This window comes from Dipodomys ordii, unplaced genomic scaffold (assembly GCF_000151885.1).
Source record: "Dipodomys ordii isolate 6190 unplaced genomic scaffold, Dord_2.0 Scaffold156, whole genome shotgun sequence".
In the NCBI taxonomy this organism is placed as follows: domain Eukaryota; kingdom Metazoa; phylum Chordata; class Mammalia; order Rodentia; family Heteromyidae; genus Dipodomys; species Dipodomys ordii.
The window spans coordinates 980,080-1,002,769 of NW_012267372.1; the positions used below are offsets into that span (position 1 = coordinate 980,080).

General features: G+C 54.0%; 2 protein-coding genes across 3 annotated transcripts; both read right to left on the reverse strand.

Annotated features, from left to right (window-relative positions):
* Positions 1-227: 227 nt before the first annotated feature.
* On the reverse strand, positions 228-12,414 carry Vasp (vasodilator-stimulated phosphoprotein). Of its 2 annotated transcripts, none has more exons than XM_013032728.1 (13): positions 12,109-12,414; positions 6,059-6,230; positions 5,804-5,969; positions 4,617-4,698; positions 3,978-4,039; positions 3,601-3,842; positions 3,393-3,493; positions 2,621-2,672; positions 2,421-2,457; positions 2,218-2,263; positions 1,986-2,076; positions 1,218-1,275; positions 228-1,092 (listed from the first exon to the last, which is right to left on the reverse strand). In XM_013032728.1, the coding sequence occupies exons 1-13, from the start codon at positions 12,111-12,113 to the stop codon at positions 1,055-1,057; spliced, it is 1,152 nt and encodes a 383-aa protein (XP_012888182.1). In that variant the 5' UTR covers positions 12,114-12,414; the 3' UTR covers positions 228-1,054. The 2 variants fall into 2 exon arrangements, with proteins under 2 accessions (XP_012888182.1, XP_012888181.1); XM_013032727.1 differs by lacking the exon at positions 12,109-12,414 and adding an exon at positions 10,233-10,270 and having other exon boundaries at positions 2,421-2,454; positions 3,393-3,490.
* Positions 12,415-15,676: 3,262 nt separating this feature from the next.
* Ppm1n (protein phosphatase, Mg2+/Mn2+ dependent, 1N (putative)) lies at positions 15,677-20,542 on the reverse strand. Its single transcript, XM_013032676.1, has 5 exons — positions 19,601-20,542; positions 18,436-18,553; positions 18,241-18,346; positions 18,095-18,155; positions 15,677-15,869 (listed from the first exon to the last, which is right to left on the reverse strand). Exons 1-5 carry the CDS (start codon positions 20,540-20,542, stop codon positions 15,807-15,809), a joined length of 1,290 nt encoding a protein of 429 aa, XP_012888130.1. The 3' UTR covers positions 15,677-15,806.
* Positions 20,543-22,690: the final 2,148 nt, after the last annotated feature.

Consider the following 22,690-nt stretch of genomic DNA (forward strand, 5'->3'; position numbering starts at 1 on the left):
GAGCTTTGGATAAGGAATTGTCTTTGGACCTTGTGTATAAACGGCGCACAGGTACTCAAGTTAGGAAAGCAGCGGGAGGGTTTTTGTATAAAAGTAGGGGTAGCCATCCTGGGAGCATGTCGGGAAACTGAGGCTAGGGAATGCTAATTCCACCAAGGAACTTGAGAGTTTCTGGCCTCCCCCAGGGTGGCATAGGTTTGGAGCATGTGCACTGGAAGAGATAGATCTCAGCTTATAAAAACGGCAGGTTTATTGAGCAAGGGCTTGTATTCAAGAAGCCAAGGAGCCTCCTCTCCTTCTCCTTGCCCCCCAAGTCTCCCCAGGGGACCAAAAAAAAAATGGCCTAGTGTCCCTAAGGGGACAAAAAAAATGGCCTGGACCCTGAGCCCTATCCAAAACAAACAAAAACAAAAAACCACGGAGGTTTCAAAAAGTTTCAGCATCTGAATTCCTCATAGAAAAGGGAAAGGAGCAGAGGAGATGGAAGGGTCCCCAACCTGGAACACCTCCCTTAAATAGCTGCCCCATTTGAGGCAATCTTGGGCCAATAGCATTAAAAAATTCCCACACCCCATTTTATCAAAACCAAGGAAAAAAAATTTCCCTTTCCCCCCAATCCCAAATATATATATATATATATATTTCTTTTTCTTAAAAAAAAAAAAGACAAAAACAAATCGAAGGCATTAAGCGTTAAAGTGAATCTAGAACAAGGGAACATCAAATTCCCTTCTTCCTTCCCCCTTACTGCGGGGTTACTTGGTACATCCCCAGCAGAGGAACCAGCCCCAAGGGGATGGCAGAGGGGGAGGGACTAAAGGATGAAGGCTCCCCAGCCAATCAGCAGCCAATATAGGTATGGGCGTGGTGCTGGAGAAGCCACACCCCCTTGAAAATTTCCAAGTGGGATTGGGGGAGGGAGGGGGAGGAGAAAGGGTGAGAAGATGCATTCCCGTGTATTCTTCAGCAATTCCAGGTCAAGTCGAGGCAGGGAAAGCAGGGTGACCGGCGGGGTGTGCAGAAAGGAGAAACAGGGTTTTCTGGGTTCCTGTGCTTAGGGGGAACCCCGCTTCTTCAGTTCCTGGATAAAGGCTGGAAGGCAAAGGAAAGGCAAGAGGTCAGGACCTGTCTCTTCCCCCTTTCCTTCCAAACCAGATTCTTCAAGACAGCCAGGATGCCTCAAAGATAAATATATAAGCGAACCAAAATCACCTCACCTTCAATTATTTCCTCTTTCATTTTCTGCAACTCCTTCCTCACCTCTTCCAGAAGCTCCTGAAAATAAAAAAAAACAATCAAGGGGCTGGGAAGGTGGCTCAGTGGTAGAACGTTTGCCTTGTATACGTGAGGCCCTGGGTTTGATTCCTCAGCACCACACAAACAGAAAAAGCCGGAAGTGGTGCTGTGGCTCAAGTGGTAGAGCGCTAGCCTTGAGCTGAAGAGCTAAGGGACAGTGCCCGGGTTGAGTTCAGGCCCCACAATCGGCAAAAAATAAAAAAAATTAAAAATTAAAAAAAAAAATCAAGGGGTCTGGGGGGTGGGGTACTATGGAACAACATCTCAAGGCCCCCTCCTCCCTTTCTTGGTGGCTGAAAGACCAGAGGAAGGCTGAAGACTAATACCTTCCCATACCTAGTTTGTGACACAGCTGGTTACCACCAAGGTCACACAATGACCATTAGATTCTATAGGTGAATTCAAGATCCTGGGGGGTGGGGACGTACTGGAGAATTTCCAGTACCAAGTCAGGCAAATGCATCTTAGGCTCCTGTCAATTCCGATAGATAATGGGCGGCTGGAGCCACTGGGCTGAGGAGGATTCTGGGCACTCAGCAAGATTCCTAATGTCTGTCACAGGCACTGGAGAAGGGAGATGTGGTATCTTCTAAGCCTTCTCTGAGACCACTGAGGGCACTGGGTCAGGCTTTGGACCTGGATCTGCCTTCTTCCTCCCTTTTGTGATGGAAGTCCCTCCCCCAAGCTACCTGTTTCACTCTCTCCAGGTCTGACTCATCACCAGAGCTGTGCGTTGAGGGTTGGGTCTCAGAGTTGGTGAAGGAAGCCGCTGACTTCATCCTGGAAGAGTGAGTGCCATCAGTGAGCTCTTCCTGCCGCACTTCCCATCCTAGGGTCCCGTTATGTTCTTACTTAACACATCACACAAATCTAACTTTTTCTTGAAGGGGAGGACATGGCACCCAAATATCAATGGTTCACCTTGGCAGAGTTGTGCTGTTCTTCTCCCAGGGTCTCCGCACAGGCTCTAAGGGATGGGAGACAAACCAAAAAGATGAGCTGCCCCCCCCCCCCCTCAGGAGACTACATTCCTCCAGCAGTAGTTTAAGACTCTCTGGGAGTGTTTTGAGAACAGGGCATTCTGGGATTTGTAGTTCCTATAACTGCACTGCTCTCTCACTCACCACTCTGGGCGGGGACTCTGGGTTCGGGCTCCTCCTGCTGGTGGGAAATAAAAACTATCATGAGCCAGCCCCGCTGCTCATTTCCTCTTCCAGGTTCAAAGTCAGCCCAACCCTGTCTGTCACACACCCTTTCCTCCTCAAGACCCCTACCCTGATGCAACCCCCTAATTCACACAGGAGAAGCAGGGCCCCTAACTTACACTGGCAGATTCGTCTTTGGAGGTCTTCTCCCCAACTTGTGTGGCTTTCCTTCTGCAGGAGAAAAAAAAAAGCAAGGTCAAACTTGAACTGTTCAACAGCCCTTCCCCACCAAGAAACTTGGCATGATAGGACTTTTCTCCCCAGCACTGGGGGTGGGATGAGGGAAGACGGGATGAACAGCTTAAAAATATTAAGAAGCCAGGCACTGGTGGCTCATGCCTGTAATACTAGCTACTTAGGAAGTTGAAGTCTGTGGTTCAAAGCCAACCTGGGCAGGAAAGTCTGGGAGACTCTATCTCCAAAGAACCACCAAAAAGCCAGAAGTGGAGTTGGGGCTCAGGTGGCAGAGCATCAACTGTGAGGAAGAAAGCTAAGGGCGCCGGTGGCTCATGCCTGTAATCCTAGCTACTCAGGAGGCTGAGATCTGAGAATCTCGGTTCAAAGCCAGCCTGGAAAGGAAAGTCCGAGAGACTCCTATCTCCAATAAACCACTAGAAAACCGGATGTGGCGAGCGCTCTACCACTTGAGCCACAGCACCACTTCCAGCTTTCTAGTGGTTTATTGGAAATAAAGAATCTCATGGACTTTCCTGCTGGAGCTGGCTTTGAACCGCAATCCTCAGATCTCAGCCTCCTGAGTCGCTAGGATTACAGGCGTAAGCCACTGGCGCCCAGCTCTATAAGGTAACTCTTAACCAAAGAAACAATGAATCTGATTAGCTTCCCCCACCCATGTGAAGCCCAGGAGAACCGGGGCGGGCTCAGGCTCACCTCCGGGCAAACATGGCATTCATCTCTTCCATGAGCCCCCCACCTGTGCTTCGACCACTCTCAGCTTTGGGGGCCAGGGACCCCCCTGATGTCTCCTCCTGCTGGAGAAGTTAAAGAGAGGAAGGGCTTAAGGGCTGGCCTCCTCCCTTGGTCCCCTCAGGCCCTCCTCCCTTGTCCCCCCCACACCCCACAATTTCCAGCTTCTTACCCTGCTCACTTTCCTGAGTTTGGCTCCGGCAATGGCTGCGGCCAGGCCGGGGGCCCCAGACCCACCACCACTAGGGCCCTGTGCTGTAGGGAGAGGGGGTGCAGGGGGTGGGCCTCCCCCTGTTCCATGCCCTGCAGCAGAAACTCCAGAGGGGGGCAAGCCTGGGGGTGGGGGGGGACCAGGAGGAGGAGGCGGCCCCGGAGGGGGAGGTGGTCCCCCCGCTGGGGGAGCAGGTGGGCCTCCTGAAATAAGACAGACAGAGGGGTTGTTCAAAGAGACAGCCTCCCCCCTTCCCCCTCCCTGTCCAGCTCAGCCCCCTTTCCTCCAGGGAGCACTGCCTCCCCCCCCACCAGCTCCAGGCCCCATTTGTGCCTCACCTGCATTGGACACCCGGCGTTCCATGTGCCGCTCTGTGTGCTCCTGCTGACCCAGCTGGGGCCTGGGGAGGGTGGGGGAGGGACAGCCCTTAGTCCAGGCCATACTGTGGCCCAGGGTCACTGCCCATCCCCCCACCCAAGCCTGCCTTCCCAGGGTGAGGGGTGTCCTGAGAGACCAGGATGTGAGCAGGCAGGCTAAATCTCAAGAAAACCTGATTGCTTGGGGTTCCTGTAACACCAGGAGTTTCCTGAACCCCTTGGAAGGAAGAGTTGAGGGGAGAAGATGACCTGAACTCTTTTTTTGTTTGTTTGTTTTTTGCCAGTCCTGGGGCCTGAACTCAGGGCCTAGGCACTGTCCCTGAGCTCCTTTGGCTCAAGGCTAGCGCTCTACCACTTCCAGCATTTTCTGTGTATGTGGTAACTGAGGAATGGAACCCAGGGCTTCATGCACGCTAGGCAAGCACTCTACCACTAAACCATATTCCCAGCCTAACCTGAAATCTTTGCTTCTCACCTCCCTTTGCAAGATGGAAATCTGGAAACTGAAAGCTGGAGGGGCGGGGGGCGGGGGGGTGGGAGTCCTGGACTCCAGTGGCTCTAGAACATTCTAGAACTCGGGCAAAAAGTTTAGGTTCCCACCTTTTCTGCTGCTCCATCTCCTCTGTGGAAGGGCCATTCTGGGCTGACCAGGGGGGTGGTGCTTGGATGGCAGGAGGCCCACCTGCTGGGGTGAGGACAGAGGGCACTGAGCTTTCTGGGGATGACCCCGACACCCTCACTCAGAAGCAATTCTGTCACCTGAGCTGCTCTCAAAGCGGACACTGTTCTGACACCTCAGGACAGGGACATCCATCACTGCGCCCACCCCCAGCCCCTTCCCCTCAGCTATGTAGGTTGGAACCTGTAGGAACAAGCTTGCGTCCCCGCTGACTAGGCTCTTCACTACTATCCTTGCCCTGTGGCCCTAACCTGAGGGGCAAAGGGCCTCTTCCCCAAGCTCCAGCCACGCCCACAGAGCAAGCCCCTCCCTCAGGGCTGACAGTGACCCAGGAAGCAAACTCCTCCCTCTGCTGGGTGATTTTTTTTCAGGCCTTCAGACTCAAGGTCATCTTCAGGGTCCTTCCTCTTGACATCTCCAGGGGGTTAATGGGAAATGCAGAACCTTGGGCCAGCCACCCTGGTCCTATGCCAGAGCCTGCATTTGACCTGACCCCCAGATGTCTTTCAGTGCATGCATTAAATTAAGTGTAAGAGATGCCAATTGGAGACTTCTCAGTGTGTGTGCACTTTCTATGTCCTGGAGCTTGAACTCAGGGCCTGGGTGCTGTCCCAAGGCTGGTGCTCTACTGCTCAAGACACAGCTCCATTTCCGGCTCTCTCCAACTTCAGGTGCACTCTTGATGAATAACACCCCAAATCCCCACTGGAGAGACTTTAATATCAACACCTAAGAAAAGCCTAGGGAGACTCGATCTCACAGACTGTGAATGTACACAGGTCACCAGGTGTCCTGTCCCCTTAAGCATCATGAGTTTTGTACACAGGCACCTGCATGCATGTACATAGAAGCCCATGAAATCCTCATCAGAATTTTCCACCCAAGCAACAAGTTAGCTGTCTTAGAAATGGGTACAACTGAGGCCCAAAGTGGCAGAGCCACTGTTCAGGCCCCACACCACCATCTAGGAGCACCCTGTGCCTGCCCATATCTCTGTTTTGACAGGGCTGCCTTTTGAACTGAGGGCTAGACTGGCTGTTCTACCATGGAAGCCACGCCCACCACCATGGCCACGCCCACCACCATGGCCACGCCCACCAAGGCTAACCTTCCAAGGCCTCCAGGGCACTGGCCATGCCCGTGGCAAACTGGGCTGCATCTTCCTTGCTACCGAAGTTGAGACCCCAGACCTGGCGGGCATCGCGCCACTGATGGAAGCTGGGTGTGGCCTGGTTGTATTTGACACCTCGGACGATGGCACAGTTGATGACCACCTGGGAGGGGCAGAAGAGGGAGTAAGGGGGTGACCGGTGTAGGGGTGGGGGCTGCAGCAGACGGGGAAGGCAGGGGGGGGCGCCTGTACCTGCTGATCCTGCTGCATCTTGCGGCCCACCACCCGGAAGGAGTTGGCCGTGGGGTTGTGGTAGATCTGGACCCGGCTGTAGGTCTGGGGACCCGTGCCTGCGGGCAGCCACTGCTTACTGCTGTCATCGTACAGCATGACCATGGCCCGGCTCGAACACACAACTGTCTCGCTGAAGGGAGAAAAGAGAAAGGGGGGGACGGGGCAGTCAGCATCTCTATCTGGGTCTGTCTGGGACACACAAGGACAGTGCCAGCGTCCATGGAGGGGTGAGGAAGGGAGCTGGGACTGGCCAGACAATGTAGCACGTGATTGTAATCACGGCCACCTGGGACGATTGTGGCCTTACTGCTTACAAAACACGGTGGACAGAAACTGGACCAGAGACAGACACCCAAACAGACAGGGAAGGAGAGAGCCAGCTAAGCTGCTGCCCTCATGGACCTCTCTGACCTCAGTTTCCCTGACTTTCCAGACTGAACAGTCACATGGCTCCCAATTCAGGAAAGATGAGGAAACAAGAGGCCCAGGGACTGACCCCTGGTGACCCCCAGCCACCCTACTCCCTGGGGGCACAGTTACATCCCATAGGATCTTCTAGAAGGTTCCATGGCTTTCCACTACCACTCTCCCAGGAGGAACTAGGCTCCCAGACAGGGAAGTAACCTGGCCAAGGTCACTCAGACAGGGGAAGTAGAGGAAAGCCACCCCACCCCCACCCAGCTTGTTTCTGAAAAGAAGAAGCTGGTGGTCAGAACGTTTCCGGGGGACAGACATGACACCCCACAAGGATTGTCTCCAGAGAGCCCTGGGAACTGGGGTATGACACCATCAGTGAGAATTGGGGGACAGGGAAAGAACCGAAGCAGGCCCAGCTGTGGGTCCCTGGCTAAGGGACTGAGCCTGATACCCCAACTTTGTACACTTCAGGTATCTCATCCAAGTCACCCCTTTCCCAGGGCACCAACCTGTTGCCACTGGAGCCCTTTAGGAGGGCCCCAGTTGTGTTGGGCCCAGGTGAGGGCAGCCTCCAAGGCCCAGAGACATAGAGTACAGGGCCTCAGGTCACACAGCTATCTGGCTGGGTAAAGTAAAGCCCTGAGGCCGTGCTACCTGGCTTAGACCCAGAACTGCGTGGGCCCTCCCCAAACCTCAGGTGCTATTTCCAACCAAGCACAGCCTCGAGGGGCTGTTTCAGGCTCCAGTGCCCCCTGCCAGAGCAGGGTGAAGGCCCCACCCACACCTCTCACCCACACCCAGGGCAGACTGTGGCCAGGTGCCCAGGCTAATCGCTGAGCCACCCTGCCTGCACTTTGTCCCTTCGGGTGGCCCTGCCCTAGCCAGGCAGAGGGTGGGATGGAGAACTCACTGGATGGTGGCTGGGGACCCTGGGCTTGTCCTGCCCTCTTCCAGGGCTTTAGGAGCCCAATCCAGCAGCCAGAAGAAGGCTCTCCTGTTCCCCAAAACTCCAGCTACCAAGAAAGACAGGGGCCCAAGTTCTGACACCAGGGACCTGTGTCTCACACCTGTAATCCTAGCAACTCAGAAGGCTGAGATCTGAAAAGTCACTGTTTCAAAAGCCAGCCCAGGGCAGAAAGGTGAGATTCTTGCCTCCTATCAACAAGCAAAAAGCCAGAAACAAAACTGTGGTTCAAGTGGGAAAGCAAAAAATACTTAAACAAGGAACACTAACAACAAAAGCCAAGTAAGTATGTAACTTGGCACTGGTGCCCCATGTCTGTAATCCTAGCTTCTCTGGAGGCTGAGATCTGAGGATCGAGGTGCAAAGCCAGCTCAGGCAGGAAAATACATGAGACTCTTATCCCCCCTTGAACCACTAAAAAACCAGAAGTGTGGCTGTGGCTCAAAGTGGCAGAGCACTGGCCTTGAGCTGAAGAGCTCAGGGACAGCGCGTAGGCCCCAAGTTCAAGCCTCAGGACACACACACACACCACACACACACAATTTAAAGACAAAAAAAAAGCAGTTTTAAAAAATAACAAGGTCAGAAGGATATATTTGGACAGAATGGTAATCTATGCTACACAGAGCTTTCTCCTGAGTATGGCTGACTGAGAGGAACTGGGGGCTGAGGAGAAACACATTTCACATCCTTTTACCCTTTTCAACAACTACGCTGTTTCTTACCTTTTTCTTTTTTGGGGGAGGGGGGTAGAGGGAAGAGGGAAGTTAAGACAGAGTGGTGAAATCTCTGTGGTGGTAAGGGCTGAACCCTGGGGCCCTGAGCAGGCTAGGTAAGCAACTCCAACCCTCCAGCCGAGTCCACAACCCGAGTCCTGGCCAGGTCCATAGCCCAGGCTGGTGTCAAAATTTGTGATCTGGGCCTGGTGCTGGTGGCTCACGCCTGTAATTCTAGCTACTCAGGAGACTGAGATCTGAGGATCGAGGTTCAAAGCCAGCCCAGGCAGGAAAGTCCGTGAGACTCTTTATCTCCACTAGAAAACCGGAAGTGACGCTGTGGCTCAAGTGGTAGAGCACTCGCCTTGAGCTGAAGAGCTGAGGAACAGCGCCCAGGACCAGAGTTCAAGCCCCACGACCGACCAAAAACAAACAAACTTGTGATCTGGGCTGGGAAGGTGGCTCAGTAGTAGAGTGCTTGCCTTACATGCATGAGGCCATGGGTTTGATTCCTCAGTACCACAAAAGCAGAAAAAGCCAGAAATGGCACTGTGGCTCAAGTGGTAGAGCATTAGCCATGAGCTAAAGAGCTGAGGGTCAGTGCACAGGCCCGGAGTTCAGGTCCCACCACCAACAATAAAAGCTTGTGATCCTCAGGTCTCACACTTCCCATAGCTAGATTACAGGTGTACATCACACCTGGCTGTTCCTTTTTTTAAGAAAAAAGAAAAATCCTGGGCTAAAATTACCTGTAAGAAACTAATTTGTTACTTAAGTAAACAGAAGTATATTCTAAGATGGAGTGGAAAATCCCACAGGCAGAAAGTAAGGGGGCTGAGGTGAAATCTAGTAATCTCCTACATTTCACTTCTACCTTATAAGAGAAAGTATCAATCCCCAGACAGCCCAGGAATCAGCCCTCCTACCCCCTTGCTGTCTCTGAATCTCAGATTTCCGCTCTAGAAACTAGAATGCACTGGGCTTGCTGTAAGGATGAAGAATGGACAGAACCCAAAAACCTGACACTTATCACACATTCCATAAGCGTCCTGATAGGAAGCAGGGGTGAGCCTCCCATCACTGGAGGTAATCAAGCCCAGAGACTACAGGTAACAGAAGCCTTCCAGATTCTGGTCTTGCCCTTCCCCCCTTCCTCACTCCCCACCCCCACAACTTACCCCATAGCCTCCTTACACCACAGCCTTGTGACAAACACACCTTCCTAAACTATAAATAATTTTCTCTGAAGCAACTCAGGTTAGGGAATGATCTAGAGCCTGCAGGGCTTGTGTGGTTTCCGCTCCACTGTCTCCTTCCTAGTGAGCCTCAGTTTCCTTTAAGTGAACACAGAAGGTAATTAAGATTCTCATGATTGCTGAGATTACAGGCATGTACCACAGCACTTGGTCCATCTGTCAACTGGGGGAGGGAAAGGAAGGCTGATACATAAGATTGTCAAACAATCTACCCTAGGATCGTAGTAGGAATTATACAAAGGCAAACACCAAGTACAGTGCCTGGCCAAGAGTAGATGTTTGGTTTTTAAGGTCTCACCATTAAACAAAAATTAACAGTATTCCACTATTCTGTAAGAAGAAAGGAACTCAAATTCTTCTTGAATCCTTTTCACTAGAGATTCTCAGACCTCTGACCCCTTTCAAAGCCTTCCCAGAACCCAGTTCCGGGATACGGCAAATATTTGTCAAACTGGAAGGAAAAGAGAGAGAGAGAGAGAGAGAGAGAGAGTGTGGGAGAGCACCATATCTTGTAATTTTCCATCTTTTTCTTATCCTCCCTTCCATTTGCCCCCAGGACTGTCCCTCAGCCAAACCAGACAGCAATTTGTCCATCCCAGCCTCCTCCCACATCACTCAAGCATTTGAAGGCCCTCCAGCCAGTCCTTTCTCTTTGAGCCTCAGTTTCCCCAGCTGGAAAGACAGGCACAGGGAGTTGGTTTTGAGTCTCAACTCTTCTTAAAGGAGTCCACCACAGGCGTCCATCAAGAGACAACCCTTCCCCCCACCCCCTTCCCCACCTCTCCAAAGGTGTCCTCCCCATCAGAGAGGCAGGAGGAGACCTGGCTCCCGGCCACAGCCAGAGGGGCCCCTGCGGGCGGGCAGGAGGCCGGGCCAGGCTCTGCTCCTGCCCTTTTACGGTCTCAGCCGTGAGCGATCCAGTGCTAACTCGGTCGGACATCCGCCATCCGCCTTCCCCGGGGCTAGGGACCGGAAACGGGTGGGGGGGAGGGGAGGGAGAGGGTGGGAGAGGCGTCCCCAGGGGAAAGGGGGGGGGGGAGAAGGAAGAAGACAGCCACTAGGTTACAGGGCTGGGGGTGGGGTGGGGGGGAGTGTGAGTTGGGGTACACCATGTGCCAGGCCCTGGGTTCTGTCCCCAGCACCCGGCCAGAAAAAAAGCTGAGAGCTGGGGTCAGTGTGCTGCCCCCTCTTTTCCTACAGACTTTTTCTTTGGGGGAAGCAGGCAGGCAGACTCGGGGTGTGTGAGTGTCCTCTAGGGCTGAATCTTCCAACAGCCCCTCTGACATCTAAAAGGGCAGGCAGGGGTCAGGGGATTCACCAGAGGTCCTACAAAGATTGGGGTGCCACCCAGATGGCAGAGGCCAGGGGCGCAGGGGGAACGAGCAGAGGGCAGCTGTGGATACCAGGGGGTTAATCCTGGCTGTCTCCCCCCCCCCCACGCCGGGGGCTTGGGGGGCAGGAAGTCCCAGAGAGAGTGGAGGAAGGGAGATAGTATTGTCAGGGGCTGGCCCCAAGGGAGGGATTATGGGGGTCAGGGGAGGGGAGATGGGGGGGGATGAGGAGGGGGGACGGCCCCGCCCACAGGTGAGTCTGGAAGTCCTAGAAAAGACCGAATCTGTGGGTCCCCAGGGCCCCTCACCTCCAGATTAAATTCCTGGGAAGATGGGCTGGGTCCCAGGGGATGGGGGGGTTGTGCACAAGGCCATGACCTTGAAGCTTTCCAGCGCCCCCCGCACCTCCTCCAATCCCAGAGCTGGGGGGGGGGGCCGGGCGAGCGAAGCAGCTGCCCCAGAGTCCCGGCCCGCCCCCCAACCAGCTGTCCCGACAGGTGAGTCCGAAGACAAAGGCCCCCTCCCCCAGCTGCCGCACCCCCTCCTTCCCGCCCTCCCGCCGGCCCTCCTTCCTTCCCGCGGGCCGCCAGGTGGGGAGAGAGGGGGCCGCCCTCCTGGCCCCGGGCCCGGGGCGCCGCCCAGGGCACTGTCGTGGGTGCGGGGCGACGGGGGAGGGGTCCCCGAAACAGACCCTCGCCAGTCTGCGCCTGGACCCGCGGGTCCGTCTCCCCGGTGCCATAGGATCACCCCCAAAAATGTAGGGGATCCAGAAGTACCCCTTAAGTTAAGCAGCGCAGACCCTCACTGACGTGTGTGAGTGTGTGTGTGCCAGCACCACGGAAACGGGGTCCCCGAAATTCAGGCTCTGCGTCTCAGGGTCGCTTCTAGAGCTTGGGGTGTCCCTCACCGACACCCCTTTACGAGTCCCCCCTCCCGATGTCTCCGCTGGGGGATCTGGGGTAAGTATGAACCCCGTCTCGGTCCAAGCTAACCCCCCACTCCCCCGGGGAGTCCTCGGCCAAGTTGGGAGTCCTCTGGCAAAGTCTTTCAAAAAGAAAATCTGGGGAGGTCTTCAGGGGCCCCCCCAAATCTGAGGGCTGTGGAGGGAACCTGGCCCGCCCCGCCCCAAGCCTGGGGAGTCCGACGCGAGCGGCGGAGAGTTTACGATCCGCTCCCGAAGGCTCAGCTCCAAAGTTGAGGTTTCTCCCCCCCCCCAAGTCCGGGCACCACCCCCCACCCCCCAAATTCCAGCCCGGAGGGGAACTGGGGTTTGGGGGGGGACAAAGGCGGGGCGGGGAGCGAGCGATCGGGGTTCGGGGCTCACCTCATGGCTGCGCGGAGGGCGGCGCGCCCGCGGGCGGGGCTCCGGGGCGGCCCTGGCTGGAGGTTTGGGGGTTCGAGGCTGGCTCCCGCGCGTCAGCGTCCCCCGGGGTCCCGCCCCATAGAGTCCGGCTTCCTGGTGGGGGGGTACGGCGGGAACGGGGGCCGGGCTGGGAGGGGGGGCTTCGGGCGCCTTCTCTCAGCGGGCGGCTCGCAGAGCGGGTTCGGGGCGGCGGAAGGGGGGGTGCGGCGGCGCCCCCCGGCCGGCGGCGGCGGCGACAATGTTACTCTACTACTGTACTTCGCTACATCTCCTTCCAAAATTCCACTCCCCGCGCCCACAATGCCCCGCGCCTTAAAGGGGCCGCGCCGCCTCCCGGCGAGGGGGTGGGGAGGGCACGGGGAGCGCGCGGGGCACCGCGACGCGGAAGTCTCCTCGCTTCTCTCCCCCCCCCCACTCCAGCGCGCTAGCACCCGGAGCGGGGTGCGGGGGTTGCACCCTGGACCTCACCTTCCCCTCCCCCAGAGAAAAAAAAATAAACTGTCGGGGTGAGGCGCAAACTTAGTAAAGGACAATGGATCCACTATGAGAACCTGCGATCTCAGCCGCGGCTCCGCGCCTCCCGCCCTGCCCTCGCCCGGGCACCTCTCGGTCGAGTATATTCCACACAGTTTGGGGGGGCAGGGGGAAGAGGATGACCCCACACACACACCTAAATACTCTCTTAAGCATCCTCCCTTCCAAGCCCCGGGTAGGAAGCCTTTCTCCTCAGGTCGCAGCTAATTCAGCAGGGGTTACTAAGGGGTGAGTGGGGAGGGGGAGGGGAGGGCAAGCGAGGCCCCGCCCCCTGCTCTCCCCCCTCCCACCCCCCCTCTTCGGAGGTGAGGAGGAAGTGGGCCAAGGGGGCGCGGCCGGCCGCTGACTCACCGCCTCCCCGCCGGAGGGTCCGGGGCGGGGTGGGGGTGAGGCCGGGCCGGGGGTGCAGCGCTGGCTGGGGGGGAAAGGGAGGGAAATGTGTGTGGGGGGGAAATCCTGCGTGGATAAAACCTTCCCAACCCTCTCCCACGCGCATGCCCCGTTATGACTTGGTGTCGCCCACCAGCTGCACGCGGTCCCCGCGATCCTGAGGGCACGGGTGGGGTGGGGAGGTCCCGGCACCGTCGGTGCCTCAGGGGCTCGGGGAGGTGGGGGGGATTTGAACCCTGAAACCCCTGCGGAGCTTCTGCAGCGGCCCGTCAGGCCCCGCCCCGTGACGTCACGGCGGCCACGCCCCCCAGTGTGGAGTGCCACCTGGCCTGGGCGGGGCGCGCCCGCCGCGCGGGCTTGGGCTTTTTGAACCAATCGGTAAAGTGAGACCTGGAGGTGGGGACTCAAGTCTGGTTCATGATCTTTTGTGCGACGCCCCGGATCACTGAAAGCCACCGGATGGATGTACAAACCCACCCTCAGGGGTGGCGTGTGGGACCCGCCTCCCCTGCCCGGGCTGCGGTCCCTGGCCTCCTCCACCTGGGAAACACCTTCTAGGCCGGGCTGGGAAGGTGACTTAATGGTGCTCTGAAGAACTGAGTAATCCGCTCCCTTCCCCCACCCCCTCTGGGAGACCTTGAACCCCGCTGCACCAGAGGTATAATTGTGTCTCCTCAGGCTGTGAGTAATTTTGGAACCGGGCTAGACGTGATCCTTGTCGGGGCCGCACTCAACCCAATCAGGCTCACAAATAGCAGCTCAACAAACGCCTGTCCAACTGATTGAGAACTCCGCTCATGATTTTGCTACCCAGGTCTTTCTCTCCTATGGGTGGAAATGTACAAATGGAAGAAGTGAGATTTTAGGCTTCACCTACCCTATAAGCAGGAATTGGCAAGCGTTTTTCTATAAAAACCTAAATTTTAGACAAGACATCGGTCTGGTTGACTTCTTTTTTTCCTTTAGGGGTGCTGGGAATTGAACCCAGGGCGTTCTGTACGGTAGGCAAGTTTTCTACCACTGAGCAAAACTACCAGCCCATAGGAGGACACATGTCAGTGTACTTTTGTAATCCTGGTCCTTGGGAGACTAAAGTAGGAAGATCACAAGCCTTAGGACCACCTGAGCAGAAAATTCTCTAGAGCCCAAAAATATCAAGAAAGTGGTAGAGTGCCAGCCAAGCAAGCCCAAGACCCTCAGTTCAAACCCCAATATAGCCCAACAGGAAACAAACCCAGAGAATTAAAAATTTTAAATAGCTTCCTTAGTCATTCTTATCATACATATCCTCCTGTTTTTATTTTCCTCACCACACTTGTCACTATCTGAGATGACTTTCCATGTTGGTCTCCTCTTTTGCCAAATTGGGTTTAGTCTTGTGAATAGGGTCTGGTACACAATAGGTGCCTGCTATATATTTGTAGAGGACAAAATTTTTAATAAAAAATATATTTTGAATTTTATTATTATTTTTTTGGGGGTCCGGTCGTGGGGCCTGAACTCTGGACCTGGGCACTGTCCCTCAGCTCTTCAGCTCAAGGTTAGTGCTCTACCACTTGAGCCACAGCGCCACTTTGGCTTTTTTCTTTTTGCTTATGTGGTGTTGAGGAGTTGAACCCAGGGCCTCAGGCATGCAAGGCAAGTGCTCTACCACTGAGCCACCTTCCCAGCCCATATTTTGAATTGTTTATGTAAATAAAAGTTAATAAGCCAGGGAATGGTAATTCACACCTGTCATCCTAGCTACTCAAGAGACTATGACCTTAGCTGGGTGCCGGTGGTTCACGCCTGTAATCCTAGCTACTCAGGAGGCTGAGATCTGAGGATCAAGGTTCAACGCCAGCCTGGGAAGGAAAGTTTGTGAGATTCTTATCTCCAATAAACCGCTGGAAAACTGGAAGTGGTGCTGTGGCTCAAGCAATAGAGCGCTTGCCTTGATCAGAAGAGCACAGGGACAGCGCCCCAGCCCAGAGTTCAAGCCCCATGACTGACAAACATAAAATAAAAAAGTTAACATCACAATTTTCTCCTACCTTCCCTCAAAAAACAGATGAAGCCAGAAATGGTAGTATACACCTGCAATCTCAGCACTCAGGAGGCAGAGGCAGGAGGTTCCTTAGTTCCAGGTCAGCCCAGGCTATTAAAGTCTTGCCTGGGGGGGAAAGAAAAGGAAATTAGGAAGGAAAGAGAATTTTGTTGAGCTAGTTGATCTCTCAAGATCTGTTCAGTTCTCTTTCTGTCTGTCTATCTATCTATGTATCTATCTATATTTGCCAGTCCTGGACTTGAATTCAGGGCCTGGGCACTGTTCCTGAGCTTCTTTTGCTCAAGGCTAGCACTGTATCGCTTGAGCCACAGCACCACTCCCGGCTTTTTCTGTGTATGTGGTGCTGAGGAATTGAACCCAGGGCTTCTTGCATGCTAGGCAAGCACTCTACTACTGAGCCACATTCCCAGCCTCAATATTTTTTTTGAAAACAAAACAAAACAAAAAAACATTTGGTTGATTTTTTTTGGCTTTTTTTTTCTGGTCTGAATGATGGTGGTGGAATTCCCCCTCTCTCATAAGACTTTCTTTGAGAGGAAGTAGGAAGAAGGGGAAATAAACTTTGTGAGGTTCCTCCATAGGCTGGCTTTCCTTCCACTCTTCCACATAGCTAGGGAAGAGAGGGTACTTCTCTTCCTCATGTCCATGGTCAACCCCAGTTGATCAAGTTGTCCCCAAAAGACAGACATCAAGCCTCCAAGTCTGCATTGGAGTGGGAGTTGATGGTCATTCCAGGTCCACCCCGCCTCTTCTGTAACACAAAATGGGGAGAGAGTTAACAGCGTTCCTCTGGCCAGCCAGCACCTACCTGGCCTTCTAGAACCCCCCCCCCTTTTTTTTTTTTTGCCATTGCTCTACCACTTGAACTACAGTCTGATTTTCTGGTGGTTTATTGGAGATAAGAGTCTTATGGACAGAGCTGGGAAGGTGGCTCAGTGGTAGAGCGCTTGCCTTGCATGCCTGAGGCTGTGGGTTCGATTCCTCAGCATCACATAAGAAAAAAACCGGAAGTGTTGCTGTGGCTCAAGTGGTAGAGCGCTAACCTTGAGCTGAAGAGCTGAGGGACAGCGCCTAGGCCCAGAGTTCAGGCCCCACGACCGGACCCCAAAAAAAAAAAAAGAGTCTTATGGACTTTTCCTGCCTGGGCTGGCTTTGAACCACAATTCTCTGATCTCAGCCTCCTGAGTAGCTAGGATCACAGGCTTGAGACACCCGCACCCAACCATCCAAGATTTTTTTGAGGCTGGGAATGTGGCTTAGTGGTAGCATGCTTGCATAATAGCATGCATGAGGCCCTGGATTCAATTCCTCAGTGCCCCATAAACTAAACATAATAATAAAATTATTTTTAAGTTATTTTTAACTCAGCCTCATGCTTCCTGTTGGCAGTTTTGCTCAAGGCTCGCACTCTACCATTTGATCCACAGTTCCACTTCCGGTTTTGTTTTGACTTTTGTTTGTTTGTTGTGGCTAACTGGAAATAAGAGTTTCATAGAACTTTCCTTCCCTGGCTGGCTTTGGATATTGGTCCTAAGAGCTTGGCCTCTTGAATAGTTAGGGGTGCCAGGCTTCCAGTATTCTTTAGGAATGAGACCCCTGTTCTCATGTGAGGCATGACACTATTCCTTTTGTTTTGGAAACAATGCTGGAGCTGGCCTTGAACTCTAAATCTTCCTGCTTGTACCTCCTTGGTAGCTGGGATTACAGATATGCATGCACCACTATGCCCAGCTCCTCCTCCTGTTTTTGTTTTTTTCCCTGTTGTGGGGCTTGAACTCAGGGTTTGGGCGCTGTCCTGAGGGGTTGGCTTCGAACCACAGATCTCAGCCTCCTGATAAGCTAGGGTTAAAGGCATTAGTCACCGGCTTCTGGTTTTGAGGGACTACCTTAGACAACATCCTCAGTCCATTAGACTTGTCTTAGGGTAGACAGTAACCACAAAGACTAGAGTTGGGCATGTGACCCGTCTACCCAATCAGAAACAGGCAGGTGGTCAGTCACATGATTCAATGTGGCCAATGAAGAGTGATCTGGAGATCCAAATCAATTATGGAGGAATTAGCTAGCTGTCTCCGCTGGGGACAGTAGGCAGGTTGGATGTGAGCCTAGAATGACAATTTTTGTTACCCTACATGGGAATGAAGCCAGTTCTGAGAAAATAAAGTAGTTCCTAATGTCTTCTATCTTGACAACTGGATGTAGCCTTGTAACTCCCCAATGTCCTCAATTACACAGCCCAGTAAATTCCGTGGTTGGCTTTCCTTGGTTATATTGAATTTCTGGCCCTGACAACTCAATCTTGCCATACCTCCTTCTGCTGCTGAACAATTACCAGCAACCCTCTCTCATCGATATGATAAGTAAACTCTCTTCTCTGCAGTGCAAAGTCATTGGGCCTCCGGATTCCAGCTTTCTCCCTTGTCTCCAAACCCATGTTCTATTCTACTCCACTCTTGAATCTTCAGATGTCTCCAAATATCTCCTCTGCTACCCACATCCAATGATGGCCTCTCTTGACTAAGACTTGGTGATCTCTGCCCTGCATTCATGCTCAGGAACTGTTCATTATATTGCCTACACTTTTCTACCTTATTCTTATTTGGAATGAGAGGATGCACAGTTCTCTGTGTCCCCTTCTACCTAGTATAGTGCTTTAGGGCCTAGTATGCATAGATGAGGCAAACTCCTTGTTCAAGTTCCTCAGCACAGGCTGGGAAAGTAGCTCAAGTGGTAGGTTTCCTGCCGAGCATGCTCCAGCTCCTCCTGAGTTCAATCTCCAGTGCAGTGAAAAACCAAAGCAAAATCCCCATCAACAAGTAGGCTGGATCATGTGTTCCTAAGGGACACAGTCCAGAGTACAAGCTGGAAGCTGGGGATGTAGCTCAGGGGTCAAGCCTATCATTGTTGAAGGCCTTGAAGGCAAAAGATGAAGGGGGTGGAGGTGGTGGGAAGGTCGAAAAGACAGAGGATTCTTACCTCTGAGTGTTCCTCTGAGGCCTTGCAGAGCCGAGAATAAGCTTCTGCTATGATGGCTGCCCTGGGGGGGGAGCAAAAGAGAGCCCAGCTTCAGGATGAGACCATCCTTCTCCTACACCCCCCCATGCCACCCCAGGGTGACTCACTTGCAATGCAGCCCTCCCCCAGGAGGTAAATCCACAATGTCCTCAGAGACCAGAGTCCTGAAAACTGAATTTAGGCTGGGGGGCTTCTGCGCAGAGGCATACAGAGCTGAGGAAGAGGTAAAGGTTATAGAAAGCAGATATTTGCCAGGTCTCCTCCCTCTGGGCACTGACTGAGTGCCCGCTCAGCTAGCTCACCAGCCACTCTGTGGCCCAGTGCTTCATCCAGGGCCCGCTCCCTCTGGATGGCATCCTCGCAGGGCCTTGGAGCTCCTGGGAAGCAGACTAGAATGCAGGTCATGTTGTCCAGGCTGCCCTGGATAGGGTGGAGAAAAAGAGCCTGCTGGGAGAGGGTGGAAGGCTGTGGCCCAGGGGCTCCATGCCTTCAGAGATATGGTGGCATCTCACCAATCCTGGTGTTCCATTTCCCCTCACCAACTTGGTTATGCCGGACTCCTTAGTTTCTCAATCATGTGCCTGGTTTAGACTATGCCCTCTACAGTCCTAGCCTTGCCCTAGTCATAGCGGGCCATGTCCTTTATCTAAGGATCCGCCCCCTGTGCTTTCTAGTAAACAGAAGTGGGATTTGAACTCTGGGGCTCACAGTTACTGAGTAGATGCTTTACTACTTGAGCCAATCTGGTCTCTCCCTCCCTCCCTCGCCCCCACCCCCATACTGGGATTTGAAGTCACAGCCTGGTCACTGTCCCTGAACTTCTTTTCTTTCCTTTTTCTTTTTTTTAAAGTTGGTCATGAGGCTTGAACTCTAGGCCTGGGCGCTGTTTCTGAGTTCTTCAGCTCAAGATGAGGGCCCTACTACTTGAACCACAGCGCCACTCCGGGTTTTCTGGTGGTTAGAGAGAAGAGTCCCATGGACTTTCCTGCCCCAGCTGGCTTTGAACTGTGATCCTCAGATCTCAGCCTCCTGAGTAGCTAGGATTGCAGGATTGAATCACTAGCCCCCCGGCTCCTGAGCTTCTTTTGTTTAAGGCTGGTGCTCTAGCACTTGAGTTACACTTCCCTTTCCAGCTTTTGGGTGGTTAATTGGAGATAAGAGCCTCACAGGCTTTCTTTGCCAGGGTTGGCTTCGTAAAGCAATCCCTAGCTCACAGCCTCCGGAGTAATGAGCCACTGGAGCCTGGCTGTTTTCTGGCTTTCAAATGTGTTGATACTGGAAGGGAACACATGCAACTTGAATTCAAGACCTTAACTTTTGTGCTGGAGTCTAGCCCTCGCCCCATGCTGGCCACGCCCCTCCCCGAAGCCACGCCCACCCAGCCCCACCCCCTTCCGTCTGTCCATCCAATCCCCGTCTCCCTTTCCTTCTACACGTGCAACCCCGCGTCCCGCCTCCGTCCAGGACCTTGCACAGGCACGTGTCCAGGAGCTGCGCGCAGAGCAGCTCCGGGGCCAGGCCCAGGCGGAGGCGCGAGCTCACCAGCCCCGCCAGGGCAGCCCCGGACATCGCGTCCCACACGCCGTCGGAGGCCAAGAGCACGAACTCATCCTCGGCGCGGCGTGCCAGTGCAGACACCTCGGGCTCTGCAGAAACCAGCTGCAGCTCGGGGGGCCTCCCCGGCGCTTCTTTGTAGGCAAAATCGCCCAGTGCTCGCGACACGGCCAGAGAGCCCTCGACGCGCCGGCGGCGGATGGTGCCACCCGCGTCGTAGATGCGCTCGCGTTCCCGGGGCCGGAAGGGACGATGGTCCTCGGTGCTGAAAGCCACGGTGCCGGCGCGGCTCAGCACGGCTCGGGAATCGCCGCAGTGCGCCAGGTAGAGAAATCGCGGGGAGACCAGCAAGGCCAGCGCCGTGGAGCCTCCGGGGTCCCCCCGGGGCCAGAGCTCGCGCAGGCGCTCGTCCGCGCTCAGGAAGGCTCTGCGCAGCGCCTCCCGCACACCCTCGGGCTCCCGGGGAGCCGAGCCCAGCTCTCGGAACACGTGGCCCGGCAAGTGTCGAGCGCCGAAGCGGGCTGCTCGAGTCCCGCCGTGGCCGTCGAGGACCGCGAAGAAAGCCCAGCCCGGGGGCAACCCGGGGATGGAGAGCCAGGCGCAGTGCGCGTCCTCCATGCGCGCGCGCCAGCCCTGCGCCGCGCTCGCCCCGAAGCGCAGGCCCCACGACGGCGCCGCACCCCCGTGTGGCCGCTGGGAGCATCGCGGCACGGCGGGACGAGGCTGAGGCCAATCGGGGGCCCGGCCCCCCGCCACCTCCTCCTCCTCCTGAGCCTCCTCGTCTTCCTTCTCCGCCCCCTCTTCCTTCGGAGTCCTCCAGAGGAGACGCTCCAGCAGACGGGCCAGGGCCGCCATCCTTCCGTCCAGGGATCCGGAAGCCTCCACCCTTGGCATCTACCCCGCCCTTCACTTAATCTCTCCGCTGTGAGATTTTAAAACCAACTAAATCTCCTTCCTGTCCTTTGACCTGAACTCAAGTCGGGTCACTCGCAGGAATTGCGTTCTTAGATGTTGCTTTTCCACATCTTCAAAGAAGAGTTTAGGACCTAGGTCGGGGGGGCTGGGAAACAGAAATGTAATTGATAGCAACAAACGATTGTGGCACACTCTATTATACGTCAACATTAATGGTTTACAGAAGAGGAAACTGAGTCACAGAAAAATGAAGCAGTGTAGCCTGGAGGTGTGGCTCAAGGAGTTGGCGTCTATTTGGGAAAAGTAAACAGTACTGTGGTTACATTGGCTCTAGGATCTGTTCTCCATAACTTTTTGCTCTTTTGCTCTTTTGCTCAAGGCTAGTGCTCTGCCATTCGAGTCACACCTTCACTTCTGGTTCTCTGGTGGTTAATTGGAGATAAGAGTCTAATGAACTTTCCTGCCAAGGCTGGCTTCCAACCATGATCCTCAGATCTCAGCCTTCTGTGTAGTTAGGATGACAGACATGGAGCCATCAGCACCTGGCTAACAATTTTTTTTTTTTTTGGGTCCGGTCGTGGGGCCTGAACTCTGGGCCTGGGCGCTGTCCCTCAACTCTTCAGCTCAAGGCTAGCATTCTACCACTTGAGCCACAGCGCCACTTCCGGCTTTCTTCTTTTTGCTTATGTAGTGCTGAAGAATCGAACCCAGGGCCTCATGCATGCAAGGCAAGCGCTCTACCACTGAGCCACCTTCCCAGCCCTAATACACAATTCTTGACTACCAGTCCTAGCCCTGCTGAACCCAAGCTCTGCCCATTTTAGTGACAAGTTGCCAGTCTCAAACCTTTAAACACAGTTGTTATTTTTTTTTGTTTTGTTTTGGTCAGTTGTGGGTCTTGGACTTGGGGCCTGGACATTGTCTCTCATTCTTCAGCTCAAGGCAAGTACTCTACCACTTGAGCCACAGCACCACTTCCTGTTGTCTGGTGGTTAATTGGAGATAAGATCTCACTGACTTTCTTGCCTGGGCTGGCTTTGAATGGTGATCCTCAGATCTCAGACTCCTGAGTAGCTCAGATTACAGGTGTGAGCCACCAGTGACAGGCTAACAGTTATTTAGTGACTTCTTGAGGATCCTGACTCTGAGCTTTAGTTACTTTCTCTTGTAGATCCTACCCATCCATTCAAGACCACAGCCTAGTACCCTCACAAATTTTGCAATCCTAGGATCACTATCCACCAGCTCTGCCACCCAAATCTAGCTAGTCTAGCTTTCTTCCTTCCAGATTAGGGCCATCTTCTGGGTTTTTCCCCTTACTGAACCAATTATTTTCTATTTCCTTTAAACAATGTTTCTAGACCTAGGTAGTGCCCCATTGTTTGAATAATTCTATTTTAGCATGAGTTCCATCTGTGTTTTTGTCATCTTTTCTTTTTTGGGTCCGGTCATGGGGCCTGAACTCTGGGCCTGGGCGCTGTTCCTCAGCTCTTCAGCTCAAGGCTAGCACTCTACCACTTGAGCCACAGAACCACTTCTTGCTTTTTTCTTTTTGCTTATGTGGTGCTGAGGAATCGAACCCACGGCCTCAGGCATGCAAGGCAAGTGCTCTACCACTGAGCCACCTTCCCAGCCCCCACTTCAAAAATTTTTGAGTATTAGCCAAGTACCAGTGGCATCCTGTAATCCTAGTTACCCCAGAGGCTGAGTATCTGAAGATCCCGATTCAAATCCAGCCCACGCAAGAAAGTCTGTGTTGAAGAGTGCTAGCCTTGAGCAAAAGGAGCTCAGGACCACGTGGCCCTGAGCTCAAGCCACAGCACTGGCAAAAAAGAAAATGGAAAAAAAAAAAACCTGGAAGTGGAGGTGTGGCCCAAGTCATAGAGCACCAGCTTTGAGGGAAAATGCTAAGGGACAGTGCCCAGGTTCTTAGTTCAAACCCCATTACTGGCACAAAGAAAAAGAAAAGCTCGGGCTGGGAAGGTGGCTCAGTGGTAGAGCGCTTGCCTTGCATGCCTGAGACCCTGGGTTCGATTCCTCAGCACCACATAAGAAAAAAAGCCGGAAGTGGCCCTGTGGCTCAAGTGG